We start from the raw sequence: 22375 nt of genomic DNA on the forward strand, positions 1-22375 counted from the left end.
CAAGCAGGTAACTAGCACATAACTAGCAGGCACAGAGCTATCTCCAGATCTGTCTCCAAAGGCCATTCGCTTAACCACTTGAACATATATTTTAAATACACGCAAGATATTTCATTTGTGTGAAGGATGATCAAATATTTTTTTTCAGGTGTAATGTATTCAACCAATGTGATAGTTCCCTTTTTTCATAGAAGTTAAAATTATGTTTTCTAACTGAATTGTACTTCTGTTTTCTTTCTTTCAGCACTGAAATTCAGTGACTTTTGGCAGCAATCCAATGCAACTCCCACCCCGTTATTTCTACGATGTATTGGTGGCTGTTCTACTCTAGAAACAGCAAAAGAATGGAGAAGCATCTAAGGCTTTTCCTTCCTATTTTCCCTCAACAATACACGAAGACATTTTATGGCAACAATTTTAATATTTGAAAGCATCATTTCAAAATATTAGTTATACTTGAATCAAGCATTTTTATCAATATTTATTCTTTTATTCATCAAATTGCATTTTCTGTCCAGTTTAGTTCTAATGAACTGCCTCCCTTCCCATTGTTATGTAGTGTTGCTTATTCTCTAAATGACTTAGGGTTTCTTCCAGAAACTGGAAGAATTCATGCAAATGTTCAGTCTTCCAGGAGCAAACATTTTTACATGTTTTTAATTGCATTTTTCATTATTTAGCCCTAACTACTTTAAGTAGATAGGCTTGGTCAACTTGTAGACGACCAGTCTTTCAAAAATGTGGTAGCCAACCATCTGTTCTCAATCTGTTAGATTTTTGCTTTGAGTAGTTCTATATGCAAATTTTGAAGGAGAAAGCTGAGTTTCTGTTACAAGTGAATTGTAAATAATCAGTTTTATTTGGCTAGTAGAATTTTAATTGTATATTTTATTTTTTAAGTACCTAGATAATACTGATTATATATACAAGCAATGTCAGTATCTAAAAGCCTTAGGCAAATTGTCAAGTGTTAATTAACCTACAGAGAACTCATTTTTTTATTATTTTCACTATATTCAATAATCTTCTCTGATGAAAACTATTTGGTGACTTGATAAGTATAAGCGATTTCTTGCTTTCCACCTGTCACCAGGCAGATTTCATTCTCGTTTTCTATTATGTAAAAAATAGAGCAGTTCAGTAACCACAAATGTCCATTCTCTTGGGTCAATTTATGATTGAGACAAATGAAATTATATGATTGCCATGGAACAAGCTTCACATTGACAATCTGCTACAATTTCTAAAACACTGTATGTTGTTTGGTGTCTTTCAGCACGAGATAGGTCTTTGTTCAGGTTTTTACTCTTGGAGTAATTAATAAAGATATCACTCAGAATACATTATTGTTACTATAAATAAACTAAGATTGCACACCCATGTCTATACTGAGGAAATTCCCAGTTGTTGCTGTTAAATAATTCCTGAGAAAGTACAAAAGGGGGATTTCCCCCTGTGACATGATTTCGATTCTCAATCATGTTATGATCTTAGGCAAAATGACATCATAGTGATACTGACAGTCCACATATCATTCTAGAAAAAAATATTTTTATGTTTGGTGACTATTTTTAAAGATCAACGACTTCCTTCTACAAAGTATTCTACAAAGTAAAGATAAACTTACACTTTCATACACGTCTCATAATGTTACAATAGTAAATTGCTATGGAATCAAATAAGAAATATTTAGTTTCTTGGGTAACAACCAGAACTAAACAATTTAAACTACCTATACCAAAATGTTCATACCAATCACCATCTGTAATCAAGTACTGTTTCTGCAGCTATCCAGACAATGCAAACGAAGCCTGTCTACTTAAGTTAAATTTGTCTTTTTGTATTTTGCCACTTCGTGTGCTCTAATTTGGCAATAATTCTCATGCACTTAATAAACTTTCCTGTCCCTACCATTTTCATTATTTTCTCTCCATTATGAGACATCACCCAGCAATGCAATATGTATAACAAGGTATTTTTTGTTCATAGGAATCCCAATCTTTGGTGGCAATTTTCCTTTTTATTCCTCCCTCTTTCCACTGTGAAATTCCACAGTTTCCTTCCAGGAAAAAAAAAAACTATTCTGAAAGTATATGAATATTGACACCGGTGTTGTGACACAGCAAGGAAGCCTCTGTGTCCCATATAGGTGCTGGTTGGAGTGCTTCCAATCCAGCCCCTACTAAGGTACTGTGGAAAAGCAGCAGAAAATGGCCTAAGTTCTTGAGCCTCTGCCACCCATCTGGGAGACCCAGGTGGAGTTCCAACCTGGCACAGACCCAGCTGCCTCAGCCAGTTGAAGAAGGTGGAAAATATCTCTTTCTCTCTCTCTCTCTCTCTTTCTCTCTCTCTCTCCGTCTCTCTCTCTTCCCTCCTGAATAAATAAGATGAATAAGATTTAAGAGTATATAATGCTATGTTTTAAAAGTAAGGCCACTCCCCAAGTGGCTGCAACAGCCAGAGCTGAGCAGATTCGAAGCCAGGAACCAGGAACCAGGAACCAGGAACCAGGAACCAGGAACCAGGAACCAGGAACCAAGAGCTTCTTCTGGATCTCCCATGCAGGTGCAAAGTCCCAAGGCTTTGGGCCATCCTCGACTACTTTCTCAGGCCACAAGCAGGGAGCTGGATGGGAAGTGGAGCAGCCAAAACAAGAACTGCTGCCCACATGAGATCCTGGCTAACGCAAGGCGAGGATTTTAGCCACTAGACTACTGCACCAGGCCCCAATTATATTTATTTAGAATAATATTTATTTTTTTATCTGAATGGGGAGAGAGAGAAAGAGAAAGGAAGAGAGGAAGACAGAGGTGCACACACAAAGGCAAAGGTCTCATTTGCTGATTCACTACTTAAATGTTTGCAAAAAACTGAGAGATTTGGACTCAGTCTAGGTCTCTCACATGCATGACAAGAACCCAGTTACCTGAGTCATCACTGCTACCGCCCGGGCTTTGCATTAGCAGGAGACTGGAAGAATGAGCCAGGCTATGGAGCCCGAGTTCTCTGATGTGAGATGTAGAGATTCCAACTGCTGGATCATATACCTGACCATATTTTTAAAAAGATTTCCTTTGTGCGCATCTTTTGTCCTTCCTCTTACCCAAGGACTGTGACAAAGTTCTGTGTTTTTCTGTTTAACTCATTTATCAGCATATCATAGATATTTACATCTATTGAACATGTACACGGCTTATTTATTTGTTTGTATTATTTGCTTTATATGTGCTTCCTAGAGGCTGGGAGAGATATTATTTGACAGCTTGACTCAATGCTTAGGAGCTCAGGATAAATTACTAGGTACTATGTTAAAAATGTACAAAGATAGTGCTTCATATTTTTTCCTCAAATCTGATTTACTCAATTGAATTGCTGAATGAGGGACCAATGTGGTGGTGTAACAGAGAATCCTCTGCCTGTGGTGACATTTATAGATTTGGGGGTGCACAAGCCACTCTGCATTGGCACAATACCACTTTTATACAGTTCTCATAAATACAACCTTGTTCTCACGGTCCTAAAATCATTAGCTCCTCACTGCTGCAGAATGGAAGGGAAGCATTTCCTTCCTCTTGTATGAGTTTTTACCCTGTTTTTAAATGTTATACCAAGCAATAAAAAGTAACTCACCGGAATATTGCTATGGCTCTATTTTTACATGATTATTTCTAAATATGTGCTTTAAAATGTATCCTTGACTTTTAAAATATTTTGAGATAAACATGCATAGAAAATCACAGTAGGAACTCATAATATGCTTTATACCTTAATTCATTGTTTATTATTTTCTCCTACAAATATTGCAAATATTCATTGAAAATATCCTGTGTAGCAGCAAGACTATTCATATCAACTTACATTCATCAGCTTTCTTAAGCCTCACAGAAACATTAATTAGGCATTACTTATTCTGCCCACTTTATATAGCTGAAATAAAGTTTAAGTACTTTGCATATGGTTGTGTACCTAACAACTATCAGAGTAGGCATTAACATTTATACCAGTTTCACTACAAAATCGAATGTCTTAAACATTATAACTGACGGCTCTCAGTGTTTCCACTGGACGTGGTAGAATAAGTTTCACTCATCTTTGTTTGATTAGCACCTGATATCATTCCTCAAGTATTTAAAAATACTAAATAGAAATGCTAAATGCCCAGTTCCATAATCTTTGGCCTAAATTGATGTCTTTCAAGCTATCTATAATAAAAAATCAGTTTACTAGAAAAATAAATAAATATAAATGAAAATGAAATCCATAGACCACAAGCCTCTATTATTATATTTCACAGAGTATTCAATACTATAAAGGATTTTTATTTCTATTCTGATCAATATTTCATGGACCAGCACAGCCCATGGACCACACTTTGAATCCCAATAGTTTTAGATTAGTATGAAGCATTTCACACTGTCAAAATCTACATTATTATACTATTATAAAATCCCTTCATGCAAGAGTCACAACAATGCATGGATTCTCTTGGCCACTCACAGGAGAAAATCTAGCATCCAAGTAATGCTTGAAACAATGCAAACTTAATTTATTTCTAAGTTATTTTTGCTGTACTGGAAGTAGCCTTGTTTAACCTTGATTTTTTTATGCGTACTCTTTGCTTGCTGTGTTTATTTCTTGCAAGATTCCTCAGAGCCTTTAATGCTACACTCTTAAGTTTAATTAGAGTTTGAAGTATTGACTGCAATATGACTAAGAGTTTGTTAGTAATTGAATTCGAAAATAAAAGGTCATGTCTGTCTGTCAGTGACTCATTACGGATCTTTAGGACATTCATTTTACCTTCTTCTTTAAGTATGGGATATTTAAGAATGTTATTTAGTCACTCCCTAATCCATTTCTCTGTAGGGCAGGCAATGTATGTGTCATAGAAACATGATTAAGACATGCACTTCGTTTTACAGATATAGCCTACAAATGTCTTACCCAAAATTCTCATAGTCATTCATGCATTCATTTGCACATTGAGAAAGTGACAGTTGAGTCCCCTGAAATACTCCGAGTGTATGACTTGCTTGATCCTACTTCTCATATAATTCTCAGCAAAAAAGCTATTGTTATTTTCCAAGAACATTTGTTGGCCTTACAATTTCACAACTGAGTGAATTGGTGGTGCTGGGAGCAAGGGAATGGGGAAGGGTAGACAGAGTTCTGCTGAGGCCCATCAAGCTTAATTTATTTTGTCTCGAACATTTGAGTTAAAAATAAAATGGCTAGCAACATCTTTGTGATTCCCTGGTCTTTTTCAGTGATTAAATATACAAATATCCCTTCCACTACTCCCAATAAGCATAAAATGTATAAGTTTGGTAAATTTCAAAACAATTGGAAACTGAATGTTATTTTATAATATCCCATTATTGTGTTTGACATTTGTAAGGGATGTTATTAAAGTTGGTAGTATCTACCAGGGAATGAAGTATGATGTTCAAGTATAGTTTATGGTTTTATTTATTTTACACTGGCTTCTTATTTTAGGCTTCAACTCAGATGCAAAGTACTTATCTGGAAAGTATAGATAATGGATATCAGAAGTGCCAGCAAAAGCCATCTGTGTGTCAGTGGGATAAAAGACAAACCCCTTCCAAAACTGAATGAGCCCTATGCTCCAAAGGCACATAGCATCCTACCATTTAACAAAGGGAAAATTCTACTGGATTCCAGCAGTTTGTTAAAGCTAAGCAAAAGTAGAATACAATTATAGAAGCCATGTTATATTGGGCATTATTTTCCTAACTGATGTCATTTTCTTGGTGAAAACATTACTTTGTAAAGAAGGTGAATTATGAAGTTTATGAACAGATGCTATTCAAATTCATCATAAAACTGGGGACCTAAGCTAGAACATTCTTAAATTCTAGTACTGTGGTTTTGTAACTCATTTCAAATGGACAAAAATTAGCTTTACATCTCTGATATCACAAAACACTGCCACTATACAAAAACACATTTCTGAATCCTCATATTCTATAACGACCTCTTTCTTCCACAATTTAAGGGCTTTCTTTCCCCCTATTGATGATGGGAAAATGATATGTAAAAAAGAATACTCTTTCAGTGTTCCAACTGCAATGAAAAATCATGTTTCTTTAGAATGTAAAATGATTTTTCCAAACTCACGAATTGAAATCACAAATCAGCTTATTACAAAAATGATTTTTAGTAGAAGTCTTTATCCTTTATTTGAAGGATGCTTATAATACTAGCATAAAATACAAGAAATTGGCCAGCTACTTTCCAAAGTAACTTGATATAATGCTGTCAGCTGAGCCAGTGAATGGCGCACTTCATTAATTGTATATAGAAATGATACCAGGCAAGGATAGTCGTTCCTGTCTCTTCTGCCAAGAAGTGGTGTCAACCTGACATTTCATAACAATGCCTCGCATTTTCTGACAGTCTCAGAAACAATCTTAGACAATCACAGCTGTCTGACCCAACCATGGTTAATTAACGAAACTTGTTCTCCTATCTATGCCAGTAGACAATCACAGCAAAATAGCAGTTTTCTGAATGAATACAGACCAATCCGAAACTTTGGAAAGCATAATAAATTTGTCAAGATAAAAAATGAAACAAAATATAATGATGAAAAAAGCCATATTTCAAGTTTATAAATAGAATTGTATCCTTGAATATTAATCTAAAAGCATTAGTAACAGTTAACAGTATGAAGATACATAAACATGTTTAACTATAATAGAAACTTATTTGATATTATGTACATAGTTTCATATAAGGGAATCAGCGGCGTTAACCAGTGGATTTTTTTTATTACAAATATCTACAGTAGGAGGCAGTTTAATACCATGAAATTCACCCTTTAAATATCAGTCAATATGCACTTATTGAGTTCAGAGACAATGCATTATTGAAAAGGAACAAAATGAGTTCTAAAATGGATGCAATGTGCCACTGTTAAAAGCAACTATCATTAAGACTGCATGTTTTATAGTTTGAGGCTAAAAACAGTGTTCCATCTCACAGTTCTCCTAATAGAGTTTTAATTACCTTTCACACAGTAAAGTTGCTTCCTTCTCTTCTCTTTCACACACACACACAGACACACACACACATAAAAATCAATGGTAACATTGACCATTCTGAGAACCTATAATGCAATGGTTAAAATATACTATTCATATACAAATAACATTCATTTTAAAATATTGCATTCCACTACAATAACATTTGGAAATGGATAATATTATGAAAAAAACTAAAACTGAAAGTGTTTTGGTGGAGCATTTCTATTTCCACAAAAACAAAATAAAATTTTAACTTTCTGAGTCTATTTAATTTATGCAATCTACTCATTAAATGTATTTGAAACTTTTTATCCGTTTAAAATACATATCAAAATGTCTTCATTATCTGTTTTGGTCACTTAGGTAATCCAGTTATCAGCATGTGATGCCTTAACCAAGTGTTTTCATCCTAATTAAATTTCTATGTAATTCAATGTCTTAGAAAAGTATTCTCAATTAGTTTAAATCAAGCTTTTGCTGTTCTTTTCCAATGACATTCAAAACAATGACTTCAGGTAAGAGAATTTTACACATAAACACAACTTTACACAGATTTGCGTATTTTAAGGATACTATCACAACTTTTAAATGCACTGGGTCTCTAGAGCAAAATCATTTGAATAAAACACAAGTTATATTAAGGATTGTGCTAACCTAGCCCCATAAAAACTAAAGGGAGATCATTTTTTCACTTGATTTTACAGTCAGTCAGTATTAGATCAGTGCCTCTGACACCAGCAATCCCATATGAATGCAACTCCAATTTCAGACACTCAACTTTTGATCAAGCTCCCTACTAATGCACCAGGGAAAGCAGGAAGATTGCCTTAGTACCTGGGGCCCTGTTACCTACATGAAAGACCCAGATGAGGTTCCAGGCTCCTGGCTCCCGCCTGGTCCAGCCACAACTGCTACAGCCATTTAGGGAGCAAACATGCAGATGGAAGATAGCCCTCTCTCTCTCTCTCCTCTCCTTCTGTCACTATAACTCTGTATTTTAAATAGACAAAATAAATATTTTTAAAATGCAGCAAAAAAAAAAAAAAAAGCCCACAATAACCACATCATAGTCTTAAGGATATTTGTAATCTTCATTGAAAATGAAAGCTCTGGGCCAGGCGGCATGGCCTAGCGGCTAAAGTCCTCGCCTTGAACGCACCAGGATCCCATATGGGCGCCGGTTCTAATCCCGGCAGCTCCAATTCCCATCCAGCTCCCTGCTTGTGGCCTGGGAAAGCAGTTGAGGACAGCCCAAAGCTTTGGGACCCTGCACCTGTGTGGGAGACCTGGAAGAAGTTCCTGGATCCTGGCTTCGGATCGGCTGTTGCAGTCACTTGGGGAGTGAATCATCGGACAGAAGATCTTCCTCTCTGTCTCTCCTCTTCTCTGTATATCTGACTTTGTAATAAAAAATAAATAAATCTTTAAAAAAAACAGAAAATGAAAATGAAAGGTCTACAATTGTAAGAAATTTAAGCATCAGGAGATTGTGAGAGGATGCAAATAGATTTTACAATATTGCTTTTCCTGAGTTTCACTTTTCTCAGAACTCAATAGGCTCATTGTAATGTTGGCAAGTTTTGCTTTGTTTTATTTTATTTTATTTTAATCTTTTCAAGGATTTTTTTTTAATTGGAAAGGCGATAGACAGAGAGGAGAGACAGAGAGAAATATCCTTCATCCATGGTTCACTCCCCAAGTGGCTGCAATGGCTGGCACTGAGCCAAATCGAAGCCAGGAGCGTCTTCTGGGTCTCCCACATGGGTGCAGGGTCCCAAAGTCTTGGGCCGTCCTCAACTGCTTTTCTGGGCCACAAGCAGGGAGCTGGATGGGAAGTGGGGCTGCTGGGATTAGAACTGGCACCCATATGGGATCTTTGCGCATTCAAGGTGAGGACCTTAACCTCTACGCTATCGTGCCGGGCCCAATTTTATTTTATTTTTATCTTTGTAGAGCCCTAGAGTGTTCAAAAGAAGGAGGCCCCTTAAAGGATAACATTTTCAAAGCTCTGGACAATGTCTGAGATTAGAAGAAATCAATCTAAATTGTTTTTTTCTAATTCTATTTCTTTCTTGGTTCTTTTGGCTTATCTTTATTAATAGGCAATATAGACAATGATAATCACACAATTTAAAGCACAAATTTGCTTTCAATAAATTAAGACACAGTATACCATGCCCCAGATAGAATCCTTGCTCTCAACTGAGACAATTTTCATCTAAAACAGACTAATTATAATGACTGTATCATGACATGAACCATTTCAGTACTTAGAGTAACTTAAAGGTACTAGTTCTCTGAACCTTCATCTTCTCTTTTGCCTTTTGAGCTCCAACAAACCTACAACATTTGAAAAACTATTTTTCATTATTTTTTTAACTTTTGAATAGTTTTTAATTCACAAAGCAAAAATCCCCTGTGTCATCACAATTAATGAATCACATGCATTATGTTTTAAATAAACACAATAGCCTATCTAAATTCTAATGCAAAAACATTCATACGGGATTATTGTTTATCTTACCATGTGAGTACTCAGCCTTCCCATGTATACTATTAGACATGAGGAATTAATATTAACGTTAACATGCTGTGATGGAAAAAGAAAAAGCATAGCGTGTTGTGTAAGGTTTACAAAAGAAGTCATAAAATCATTTGTGATAGCAGAAAATTCTTTGCTATAAAAGCAATTAATGCCAAGACTCTATATATGGCATTGTACCACAGGAATGATATCGTGCTCAAACACACTAACCTGTTAGGATAATTGTCCCCTGCAAAGACAAAGAATTTGCCTAGATGAGCCAATGCCAAACTCTTAGAATTTTTTCTAAGCAGTGAGAGAGTAGTATTGCCTCGCTCCGCTTCCATTAAAGTTATTTGAGATATAGCCAATTAACCCCTTTAAGGAACTCAAAATCTCGCAGTACTATGAGTACGTGATTCTATTTGTAGTAATAGAAAATCCTAATAGAGCATAAAGGCAGGGTTCACCTGTAAGACTTAGAAGATGTAATTTCCTAGATTCCCAGTGGAAAATCAGACTTAGTTCATTTAAAAAAAAAAAAAACATTCAAATCAAAGATTTGTCTACATACTTACGCCACAATTCCTGAAAGATGGAACATTTCAGCTGTCAGGTAGGAGAGATAACTATACAAGAAGACGAAGAGGGGTTCAATGACCCGGATTGTCTTGGTAAAGCGGGTCGTAAAGGCAGCAAACATGCCAAACAGGAACCCGATGAAAACTCCTCCTATTCCAACCAAAAAAAACTTTCCTATTGCAGCCAAAACATCCAATAATTTGATAGATGGCATCTCACAAAAAGATTTGAACAATTTATAGAGAACCTGCAAGAAAAGATTAGAACAAATGCATCAATCAGAAAAGACTCCGAATTATGTCCTATCTATCCTTCTAACTTGAAGTTTCTCAATTTTGAAGCCCTACAACTCTCCATTCCCATCCCTAACATATCTTCATGGAAAGTTACTCTATTATCAAATGCCATTAACACAAATCATTGTCTACTGCGCATGACTTTACATGAAATTTTCCTAAAGGGCTTTGTAGACTCTTCCTGGTTAAAAGGTTTTCATCCTAGTGTGATGAATAAGCCTATTGCATCTTAGAAAGATCATCCAGCTGATAAGAGAGTAATGGTATCAAAGAAGAATTGTCATTTTCTGAAAACATCAGTGATGGCAAAATCAGAGTCGCTTCATTCTTAAACTTACTTCTAGGGATGGGTATTTGGCTCAGTCATGGCTTAACCAAGTTCCATTCTTAGCTAAATTGCAAGGGTCGGCTTAAGGGAATTTAATCTGTTATCTGTATGCCTAAGATACTTACAACAGTAACGGCATCATTAAGGAGAGATTCTCCAAATACCAAAATATGAAGCTTTTCATTCACATGTATTTCTTCAAATACAGACAGTACAGCGACAGGATCCACTGCAGCAATCAGGCTACCAAACCAAAGGTTATGGAGCAATGATAGGTCTTGAAGGTTGAAGTACTCTACCTGGCATATGCCATAGAGGGAAAGGCCTATTCCAAAGGCATTCCACATGGTTCCAACTACTGCATACAACAGAATGGTTCCTATGTTCTCAAAAAAGGGCCGACTTGGCATAAAATATCCTGCCTCAAGCACTATTGGTGGAAGCAAATAGAGGAAAAATATGTCACTATCCATGACTGGTGGGGATTTATCATTTAAACTGTAGATTAGTCCTCCCATGATGAGACCTACAAATATCAAGAGACAGCTCTCAGGTACAACTGTGGGCATCTTATTATAGAGGTGAAATCCTGGAAAAGAGAAAATAGACCAAATGTTATAATGTCTTTATTATCAATCACCTCTACGTGCCATATTTTTGTCAAGCTTCATGATTTCAGGAATATAGCGTCTCAATCATTTCACATTTTCCATCGTAATAATGACTTACAGATGCAGAAGCCTGAATGGAGGCATTTGTCTCTATAATGGAAAAATTTACTAACAGAATAAAAGTATTCACAGTTAACAACAACAAGATTATTCACGTGCTCACTGAATCATTTGCAAATGTGTGCACATATTTCAAAACGCAAACAATTCATTTATCAGATGAATGCATTCTTTTCCTCTTATGATCATAATAATAGACATCACTAGCCTAAAAAATACGTAACTGAGAATCATGACTCAAATTATAAGAACTGAAAAGGGCTTCAATAATTGTTAAAACTCATTCCTCATTTATAAGACATAAAAAAATATTTGTAAAGAGCTAGAGATCAAAGAAGCAATGTGACTCTTCATTGTTACATAGTAAGTACATGACAGAATCGACCTAACAATCCAGCCAGATCTCTTGACTCCTACACAGTGGACTTAAAAGTATTTCCAGCTGTCATTTAGCCTATGCTCACATGAATTCATACTACTGGATTGTGAAAATGCAATCACAATCAGAAAGTGTGTTCTCCTCTCTTAGAAATACATGAATATTTTTTTCCATGTGGGAAAAACGGACATTTCTAGCAACCTATGTGGCAGTAGTTTTGTATTTTACTCAGTATGCTTTTACCTTGGCCTTGTGCTATATAGTACATTATCATGCTCTGGCTAACTCAAAACTTACAGATAATGGTTGTAATTATCATGAGCTCTCTCTTTGCTGTGGAAACAACCTCAGAGGCCATCTAGGCCAATCAATTCCCTTTGTTACTCAATTGCTGCCAATACACCACTTAAATCCCTCTCTAATATACCTGCTAATTAATTTGATGACAAGCTTCTTGTACACCGATGCTAATTTTTACATGTATCACCTTAGCAAGTGCTCCCACATTAAAATATCTGAACAGATACTTTTCAAATAAGTAATAAACAACATTTTCAGAAAAGAAAACCATCTGGCTCCTGAACTCCACGTTCTCAGTAGCTGCAAGAAGTGAGTGCTCTTAACCATAGAAGTAGTCTCCAAAAACTTATGGAAATGGATTTCAGGGGGAAAACTGCATAAATTTCAAGGTTTTTCACCCTCTCAAAATGCTTTTAATTCCATTTCCCATGAACTTTTAAAAGTACCCTTGTGTTTTTAATTCGATGATCTCATCATAGCAACAAAGCAAGTACTGCTATTCCCTTTTTATCAACAATAAAAGTCAAGAAAAAGAAGCATTTCACTCATCTGATATATTCTTATTAATTGCCCGCCATGTGGTAGGTACTACCTGCTAATTTTGCAAAAATATTAATATAAGTCAAAGTAATTTGTTATTTCCACCTCACAATACTGCTTTCTTCCTCAAATCCTACAAAATAACTTTTTTCTTTGAAGAACTGAAATAATTTGAAGCATCTTCATAGGAAAATTTGTCTGTTTCAGTTCATGAGCCCATAATTAGCTACATCTAAAATATCCCCAGAGAATATTTACTAAGTAAATGGATGAATGCTAATGAGAAATTACTGTTAACTAACATTCTTTCCTCTTCATAACAAAAACTTATCTACCAGTGATGGCTCAATATAATCCTGTTTAAACAAATAGTAATTGGGTCCCTTTTGCCCTATTATCCTGGTTTGGGTATCTATTTATTCTAATCAATATATCTAGTGTAGCAAAAAAAATAAGAATGTTATTCACATGCATTAATTATTATCCAAAACAAGATGTGCTTATGATCAAGGAGGCAAGAGACTAGCATCCAAGTTCTGGTTTAAGAATATGAAAAAGCATCTTTTCTTCCTAGGCCTCAGCTATCCTGTCTATAAGAGAATGGATTAACATGAGATGGTTGGATAGCAATGATCTCTAAGGGGTTTTCCAAGTCTGATCATCTATCACATTGTGAACCTACGAATATTCTACATATTATCATTAAGTAATGCATTTCTTTATTACTAAAGCCATAATGTTGATTAAGTCCCTTAAATTAAACTTTGGAGTGCTAACCATGATTTATTTAAAAGTAATAATTCATTTCAAAGCAACAAAATTCTACAGATCCTTCCATGCTTGCCTGGTATTACTTTTGATTCTCAGCACACAAAAATGGTCACTGAATAATAAACACTGGGAACTGTCAAAGGACTTATAACTGTAGTGTCTCCAAGGCAAAAAGCCAGATAAATTATTAAAGAACACAAAAGGAATAACGGAATAACTCTCCTTAGGAGAGCCATAACATGACTAATGCGGAGAGTTCATATAAGCTTAAATGCTAAAACATCGCCATTCTTTTTTCCCACTTGCTGGATTTATTCTTGGGTTGCATTTCCTTTAAATTCTTTTTTTTCATTGGTAGTTTTATTGTGCTTGTTTATTGGGTGCAGAGTGTGATAATTTGATGTCTGCGTGCAATATGTAATGGTCAATTCAGGATTAAATAGCACATCCAGTTCCTTAAATATTTGTCATTTGTGTTGCAAATTTTCATCTTTCCCTATTCTAATTCTTCATAAGATATCTAACAGATTATTTTGAACTGTAGTCACTTTACAGTGCTATACTCCACTAGTACTTATTTCTTCCACCTAATTGTATTCTGGCACCCGTTATTCACACTCTCTCTAGCCTGCAACCCTTTCCCCCTTAAATTCTCGGTGGTGTCCAAAATTCACTAACTTTAAAAATAATAAATGTACTTTTCCCACTTTCCCAATTCCTTGGTAAACAAAGAAACTTTACTGGGGATCAAGGAAGGCTGTCTAAAAACTCAGATAAGTTTGTTCAATATAGCAATATCTTTTTCTTTGTTTCTAAAGATATACTTAAATACCTTCTCCCAACCCTTGAGCAACTGGGACCTTCACCAACCAAATTAATCTGCTGGGCCTATTTCCATTTCCTGCCAGGAGACTACAACATATTAGTATAATCATTGGAAAGAGATATTTTTGCTATGGAAAAAAAATATTTCTTTGGGAGACAGAATGAGAAAAATGCTCCACCTCATCTTCCTCTGGTCTTTTAAGCAAAACTTTCCTTTCTTAACATCTAGAAAAGTCTGAAAGCAAACTCTACTATTAAGCAACCTTAGGTAAAAGCTTGAGAACCCCTCTTACTTACCTATCTTTGCCAGAGAGGCTAACATGATCCAGAGTGTGATCTCAAAAGGAATCTGCACATGCTGGTAATCCAGAGAGAAGAGGAGTGTGTGAGTAGACACCACTGAACCATTTTCCTGTGTTCCTTCCAGTCCCCAGCTGCCATTGTCTTTCTGCAGATCCCTGTGGTGCTGCATACTAGCCCCAGAGGTTCCTGGAAACTGAGAGCACAGTTGCCCCAGCAGCAGAGGCAACAGGAGCCCTGATCCACAGGCCATCACCAGCTCTGCCAATTGTGTTCCAGAAAGGAGTGTAATATCCTCCTTAGATGCAGCTGCTCACAAATGTGGTTTGACAGCCCTAACCCTTAGACCGCTGGCTAACACTTAGTAGCTCTGTAGATATTCCAGCAGCTCCCGGGAGTCTCTGCAGAGAAATGATAGGTTGTTAGATTCTGCAGTGAGAATAGAGCCAGGATCCGGCTAGAACAAATTCATTGATTGACATTGAAAATGATTTTACCCCCAGTCCTAATTCTCAAGTGAGGAAAACCACTGGGAACTGGAGTCTGGACACTTAACAACCTATTTTCTGACTGTGAAGTTGTTCTAGTTTTCTTATAGATGTCAAAGAAGCATTCAAGAAGACTTCCTAAATTTCCCAAATATTATCAAGTTCTCTGTACCCCAAGCCCTTAAGTGGGATGAAAATTTCAAGATGCATACTGCAGGAAAATCCTAGAAGCCAGGCTTTATATATATATATATATATATATATATATATATATATATATGAAGTGTACATATATATGTATATATATACATACACACACATATATATACATACTATATGTACATATACACGTACTAAGAGAGGGAAAGTTGCTGGCAAAAACTCTGGGAAACGAATTCTTCATTCTAAATAAATGACCTAGTAGTTAAAAACAAGATGATGGGTGCCAACTGGGATTTCTACCCCCACCGGCTGATTAGTTGTGCTTGGCAGCATGGAAGGCAAGTTAGGCTCACAACTCACGATTTCCACCCCACAAACTGCCAAGATGTAGCTGGGATCTTGGTTCAGGTGGCCAGGGCTCCAATGGTGCTGGGTGAAGTCCTCAGGCCTGCTGGTAGCAAGTTCTGGGCATTTGGGGGTGTGGACCTATAATGGGTCTGGGGGATGGCACAGATGTAGATAAGTATGGACCTGAGGGTTAATGTTCAGGTGAGGAATGACTTCCAAGGAACTTCTATGGATGTGGCCATGTTCTAGCTGGTAAGCAAGGGGGCTGAGACTGAGTTTGGAGTAGCAGAGAACAGCAGAACCTTTAAGGGTCAGACCAAAGTACCAGCTCACATGGGAAACCTGAGCTGGAATAATTAGCAGTGACCATCACCAAATACCACTCACAGGTACACACTGAGGCTATGGTGGGGGCCTTCCTAAAAGGGCTGAATCATGGTGCCCGCCAGTGAGAGTCAGAACAGAATGGGTAATGTGTGGCTGGGCCATGACACCGAGCAGCACATGAGTGAATCAGGTTTGGAGGCTAAATCTGTTGGGGGCATATGGTGCTTTCCCCTGTGAAACAACAATCTCTGTTGGCATGCACAACATCTGTTTCTGGGAACAAGTCTAGTTGGGGAGCTAAAGGATTGGCCAAGCTGGGTTGGGGATCCCACTGTTGAGCTTGAGAGTTGGAATGGGAGCAATGGGCTGGGATGGAAATGGCTGCAGTCTCCCTAGGTGGTGGGTTGAGGGAAGGGTGACTGGATCTGGGGTACATTAAACTGGGCTAGACTCCAGCACCCATTGGCACTCATGAGGTCCAGCGTGGGCATAGAATGGGCTAGACTAGGTCTTGGCTCCCGCTGAACACAGGAGAAGTGTGTCTGGGTGTGGACCATGTGTGGCTGGGCGGTAGCCCCAACAATAAGAACGATAAGAACAATAAAGTGTGGGCTGATTGGCAAGGACACTGTTCCTACCAGGGCAAGAGGTGGGCAAAGTCTACCTGATCCTCCAGTGTGCATGAAATCTGTATTGAGAGGAGACCTGGTAGAGGAGCTTGGGAAACTCCTTTAAGACTTAGACCTTGCAGGTGAGCACAAGAACCAAGATTGGGAGAAGTTCAGACCAGCCCAGGTTACAGTACCCAGCAGCATACATGTGGGTTAAGTCTGGGGGCAGGCCAGGCTAGGTCAGGTTATAACACCCACTCGCAGATCAGAGAACCAGGACAGGGTCCAGGAAGGGCTTGATTGAGCCTCAACATCAGCCAGTTCACATTAGGGCTGGGACTGGGGGCTGGCTGGGCCTGGCTAGGCTGCAGCACCCCAGCATGAGCTAGAACCAGGGGCAAGCTGGACTGAACCAGGCTGCAGCACCCGCTGGTGGGTGCCGAGGTGAGGTAAGCCATGTCAGTCTCGGGGATGTAGGTGCTGGGTCCGTGAGTCCTGCAGGCAGGATCCTGCACAGCCTGGTTCACCTTGCCCAGGTCCTTAGGCCTGCCTGTGTAGTAGGTGCCAGGTGTGTGAGTTCAGGGGGCAGGGAGTTTATCAGGGCCTTGGGTCACTTGTCCCAGGTCCTTGGCCTACCCACCTGGTGGGTGCCAGGTCCGTGAGCCCCAGAGGTGGCTCATGCTACAAGAACTAGTTCTCCCCAGTGGAAAAGATAGAGAAGTGAGCAGCTGGCCTAGATCCACATGGAGGATATGGTAGCTTATTGAGGTCTGCAGAAGACTTCTGTACCGTTCCAGAGGAAGAAAGGCAGAACAAACTGGACAACTACCCCAGCCAAGCATTGACAGCAAATATCTGAACAAATGGAGACTCTAAGATTGACCATGTCTGCCAATGGGAATTGAAAGGGTTTTCTCTTCCTTGGATCAGCAAAAATCGACATTTCAAATCCTATGCATCCACCTGGGCAGATCCTCAGAACATGTACCACATTAGGACCCTGGGTTGATATTGGGTGTCCATTGCCCATCCCTGGTAACCAAGGTAGTTGGGAAGCTGGATATGACTTCTCCCCTTATCCTCCCCCACCCACCAGAAGCATAAAGTAGAAATAGAAAATTTGAAAACAATGATCATATCTACTTTTCCCTAGCCTTGATTCATCCCACCCTGATCAACTATGTTAACATTATCTAAAATTTTTTTTAAAAATGATGGCATTATTTTACCAAAATTTATTGTTCGTGTGATATTTTTCAATAGAATTTCTGAAGAGGTAAAGAACCTTCTATTTGTCAATCATGAAAGTTACACTTACTTTATATCTACATCAAATTATTTGAGTTTTACCATGATCAATATGTCTTAACTTGATAAATGGAAAACTCAGCTAGATTTTTGCCCATAAAAGTAATATCTGTAAGAGTTGTAAACTTTTTTGTCTCACCATTTCCTTTTCACTGCTGGTGCAGTTTTATTAGGTAGAACTAAAAAAAATTTTAAATGTACTTCAAAGGTGCTCTTTTGAAATATGTGTGCATTACAAAATGCTTTCCAGAGCTGACCTAATGATCATATCCATATATTTAATATCTGTCTCTTAAGAAATTTGAAATATACATTAAGTGGCTACACATCCACTGTCCAGAATGTATTCATCTTGTAAATGCAATGTGTACACTTTGAACAATATTTACTCGTTTCTTTTCACTCTACATTCCCTGATCACCATCTTTCTAAGAGTTCAATTCTGGGGCCCGGCGCAGTGGCGCAAGTGGTTAAGGTCCTCGCCTTGCACGCCCGGGATCCCATATGGGCGCCGGTTTAATCCCGGCAGCCCCGCTTCCCTTCCAGCTCCCTTCCTGTGGCCTGGGAAAGCAGTCGAGGACGGCCCAAAGCTTTGGGACCCTGCACCCGCGTGGGAGACCTGGAAGAGGCTCCTGGCTTCGGATCAGCATAGTATCGGCACTCACTTGGGGAGTGAATCATCGGATGGAAGATCTTCCTCTCTGTCTCTCCTCTCTGTATATCTGCCTTTCCAATGAAAAAATAATAATAATAAAAAAATAAATCTTAAAAAAAAAGAGTTCAATTCTGTCTTGAGAATTTAAGCCTAGTTTTTTCCTTTGTTTTGTTTTCTTTTATCAAAATCTATAGAACATATCATGTATGTAGATCATTAAATCCAGTATCATAAAAAAAATCTAACACCTACAGGTTCATTTTTATTGCAACAATGGGAGAAAATATGTAATTAAAAGTAGGATAAAATATATTGCTGGTTTCATAGAATAGGGCTTTATGAAAGCTCCATGGTGGGTTAGTTCCCTGAATTCTTAAAAGGTGTCTACATCACATAATCATACAGCTAACACAAAAAATTGCATATGCATGTATGTTATGCCTTCTCTTGAGCAAATGATTTTTTTTCTGGTTTACTTAATTAAAAAAAATGAAAGTACTAATTTTTACAATAATAGAGAACCTTATAATAATACATGACAAATACATTTACAGTCATCTAAAAAGGTAATGATAGCAAAAGTTACCATCTTTTGTACATATTCATATATTCAAACATGTGATATCTGTACGTATGTATCCAAGTAATTGCATACAATGTAGGTACTTGCCTATATGTCATATGACATGACCACAAAAGGATAATATTACTGACTATTCTGTTTTTAAACTATTGTACATGTATTTCTACTGCACCACTATAAAATCCTCTATTATTCTCTTCCCTAAAATTTATTATGTTTTTAGCTTTTAAGATTGAATAGATCAGACTAGATCACAATTTTCTCAAGGTAAAGGTATTTTAAAATAGCAATGCTGACAGTAAACACTCGGTTTTAAAAATCAGAGTTTCATAATGACTACACTTTGAAAGCTATGCTAATTTTGAGTATTATGTCAAATACATATTTATTGTAGCAAGAAATTTTATTACTTCTTGATTTTTATGTGGTCAGAATACTGTTACATTGCGTAAGAAATGTGGGAAGAATGTTTTTCTAGTAATTGCTGATTGTAATGATAATCATTCTTACTTTTTGACAGTAGGAAAAAACAGAGCTAAGAAAAACCAAAATTAGTAGATATGTATTTCACAAAACAGGATGTCTGGGTGTTAACAATATGGTTGACTGTTCACAGAGAACATGGGTAATTAAAACATCAGAGCCCAAGGCTATTACATAAATCAATGATCCATTTTTTTCTCAGCTGCTGAAACACCATCCAACCTAACAGCTAATGATAAATCAATGACCCATTTTTCAGCAAGGAGGAAAAATTTGGAGGCACAGACTCTCAAATTCATGTGCTTGAGATTTGTCAACAAGAAGCCTGTCTTGAAAGGAAATCTAGCATTAAAAGCGAGGCATCATTTTAAAACCTGAGAGCCTGAAATTAAATTTCCCTGTAAACTTCTCCAGTTGCAATTTTATTTACCATCATTCTGCACTCCATATTCAGCTGCCAACTTTACTTTTCAGATAAGCTATGCTAATTTGACACTAACCACTTCACAATAATTACTTTCTCCATTTCCAGTAGACCAAATTCTGGCATAATAATATTAATCTTGGAGTATTTAATATTGAAATGCCTCATTAGGTAGGACTACCCTTTTATATTAAAGTCATGTGTTGTGATGTTAGAATCTATAGACAGTCATTCCATAATTGGAAAAACACCTTTCTATTATTGCATCTATTTATTGATGTATAATTTACATTTCACAAAATACGGTCTTTCAATACTCATTTGAGCATGTTTTGACAATTTATGTGCACATCCGTCCCTATCACTAAGAAGACATACAATACAAAAACTTTCTTTCACTGTTTTTTACCCTATTTCCCATCGCGTTCCCCAGGCAATCACTATTCTGAAATTTTTTTCAACATACATTAGCTTTGGTCTGTTCATGAGTGTCCTGAAAATTAACCTATGCACTGTGCCCTCAAAAATGCCTGGCTTCTTCAGATCTGTATAGTATCCATAAGAACTATCCATGTTTTTGTGTGTGTTCGAACCACAATCCTTTTAATTGCTAAGTAACAATTATACCATAACGTGTTTAGACATTCTCAGATTGATGACATTAGAGTAGTTAACTAGTTTTTGGTAATTGAAAAAAAAAAAAAAAGGCTGTTACAGTGAACAATATTGTGGTGTAGGTGTGTGAAGTCACTGCCTGCAACACAGGCATCGTATTTGGATGCCAGTACAAGTCCTGACTTTTCCACTTACAATTCAGCTGTCTTCTAAAAGGCTGGGAAAAATAGCAGAGAATCGTCCAAGTGCTCAGGCTCCTGACACCCACATGAAAACCCAGAAGATACTTTTAGCTTCTGGCTTCAGCTTGCCATAGCCCTGACCAGTGCAACTTTCTCTCTCTCTCTCTCTCTTTCTCTCTCTCTCTCACTTTCTGTCTCTTTCTCAGTATCTCTCTGATTTTGAAATAAGTCTTTTTTAAAAAAGGTTGCTACAAATACTTCTGAACAAGATTGTATATGGATGCATCATTTCTCTATGTTTACATTTTAAACTTCGTTAAAGCATAACTTACACAAAACTTGCACACATGAAGTTAGATATTTTTAATATTTATTTGTTTGACAAGAAGAATGACAGAGAGAGAGTGGGTGGCAAGGAGAGGGAGAGAGAAAGAGAATTCTGTTTGTTGGCTCACTTTCCAATTGTCTCTGAAAGCAGGGGTTGAACCAGACTGAGTCAGGAACCCAGAACTCTTTCCAGGTCTCTCACTTGAACTGTAGCTTATACTGCCACTCTCCGGGCACATTATAGGGAGCTAAATTGGAAGTGGAACACCTGAGACCCTACCTATTGCTCTAATATGGGATGCTGGCACTTCAAGCACTGGCTTAACATGCAATGCTACAAAACCAGTCCTTTAGTTTATGCATATGGGGATAAATAATACCATAACCATATCAATATACTAAATATATCCTTCACCTCCAAAACTGTTCCTGTACATGGATGTTAACAATACTTAACATGACCCCAGCTTAGATTGCCTTGTATCTAGGCAAGTGTTACACTGCTGGGAGAAAAATGGCCAATAGCTGGCAGGCACTTTGGGCTTTGTTAGTGCCAAATTTATGTCAACTATGCAAGTGTGCCATCTTATTTAAAAAAAAAAAAAGGTATATGGGGAAGGCAGATAACCCTGGGCCAGGACACACCACTACCACCCCTACTCAGGGAGGCTGCATTTGCACAGGGAAGGTGGTCTGGGGACATACTGGAGTGGGAGCAGTTGAGAGCATGTTTGACAGCGGAGAAATGACAACTGGAATCTTCCACGGACCAGGCCACAGAGCTTGCATGTAGGAAAGGGAGCTGAGATAGAGTGGTTTAGAGAGAGGAAACCAGAGGACGTGTCTGCGTCAGGCCAAGGCATCTGCCCAGGGGAAAGACCTAAGCTCTGGTAAATAGCACTGCCCGCTGCTGTTGGAGCATTACAAATTCTGGGGCTACAGGACATGACTGGATGGGATAGGCCACAGTGAACATCCGTGGGGTCAGAACAGGGGGTGGGCCTGCTTCAGGACACAAGAGAACTGCTCTGGGGGCAGATGATTCTGCAGGAGACTTGTAGGCTCGCCTCTGTAGGACTGCAGCACCATCCAGTCTGTTTGGAGAGCTGGGGGTAGTGATGGGCTGAGCCAGGCTAGATCACAGAAAATACCTGACACTTTCAGGAGCCAGGACTTGAAAAGGGCCAGGTTGGGCGGGACTGAAGCACCCACCAACAAGAACTTAGATTGCAGGTGGGCC

At 37.8% G+C, this 22375-nt stretch overlaps 1 protein-coding gene across 1 annotated transcript in view; it reads right to left on the reverse strand.

Moving 5' to 3' along the window:
- LOC121169132 (sodium/hydrogen exchanger 2-like) overlaps window positions 1–15326 on the reverse strand; it is an 83211-nt gene extending 67885 nt beyond the window's left edge. The window contains exons 1-3 of the mRNA XM_040999588.1: window positions 14620–15326; window positions 10902–11365; window positions 10149–10399 (exon numbers count right to left, since the gene is read on the reverse strand). Coding sequence (XP_040855522.1) covers window positions 10149–10399; window positions 10902–11365; window positions 14620–14875 — 971 coding nt within the window. The 5' untranslated portion in view covers window positions 14876–15326. The remainder of the gene's footprint in view (window positions 1–10148; window positions 10400–10901; window positions 11366–14619) is intronic.
- Between the last annotated feature and the right edge of the window lie 7049 nt (window positions 15327–22375).

Source organism: Ochotona curzoniae, unplaced genomic scaffold, assembly GCF_017591425.1.
Source record: "Ochotona curzoniae isolate NIBS_2020 unplaced genomic scaffold, NIBS_Ocur_1.0 scaffold_1852, whole genome shotgun sequence".
Classification (NCBI taxonomy): domain Eukaryota; kingdom Metazoa; phylum Chordata; class Mammalia; order Lagomorpha; family Ochotonidae; genus Ochotona; species Ochotona curzoniae.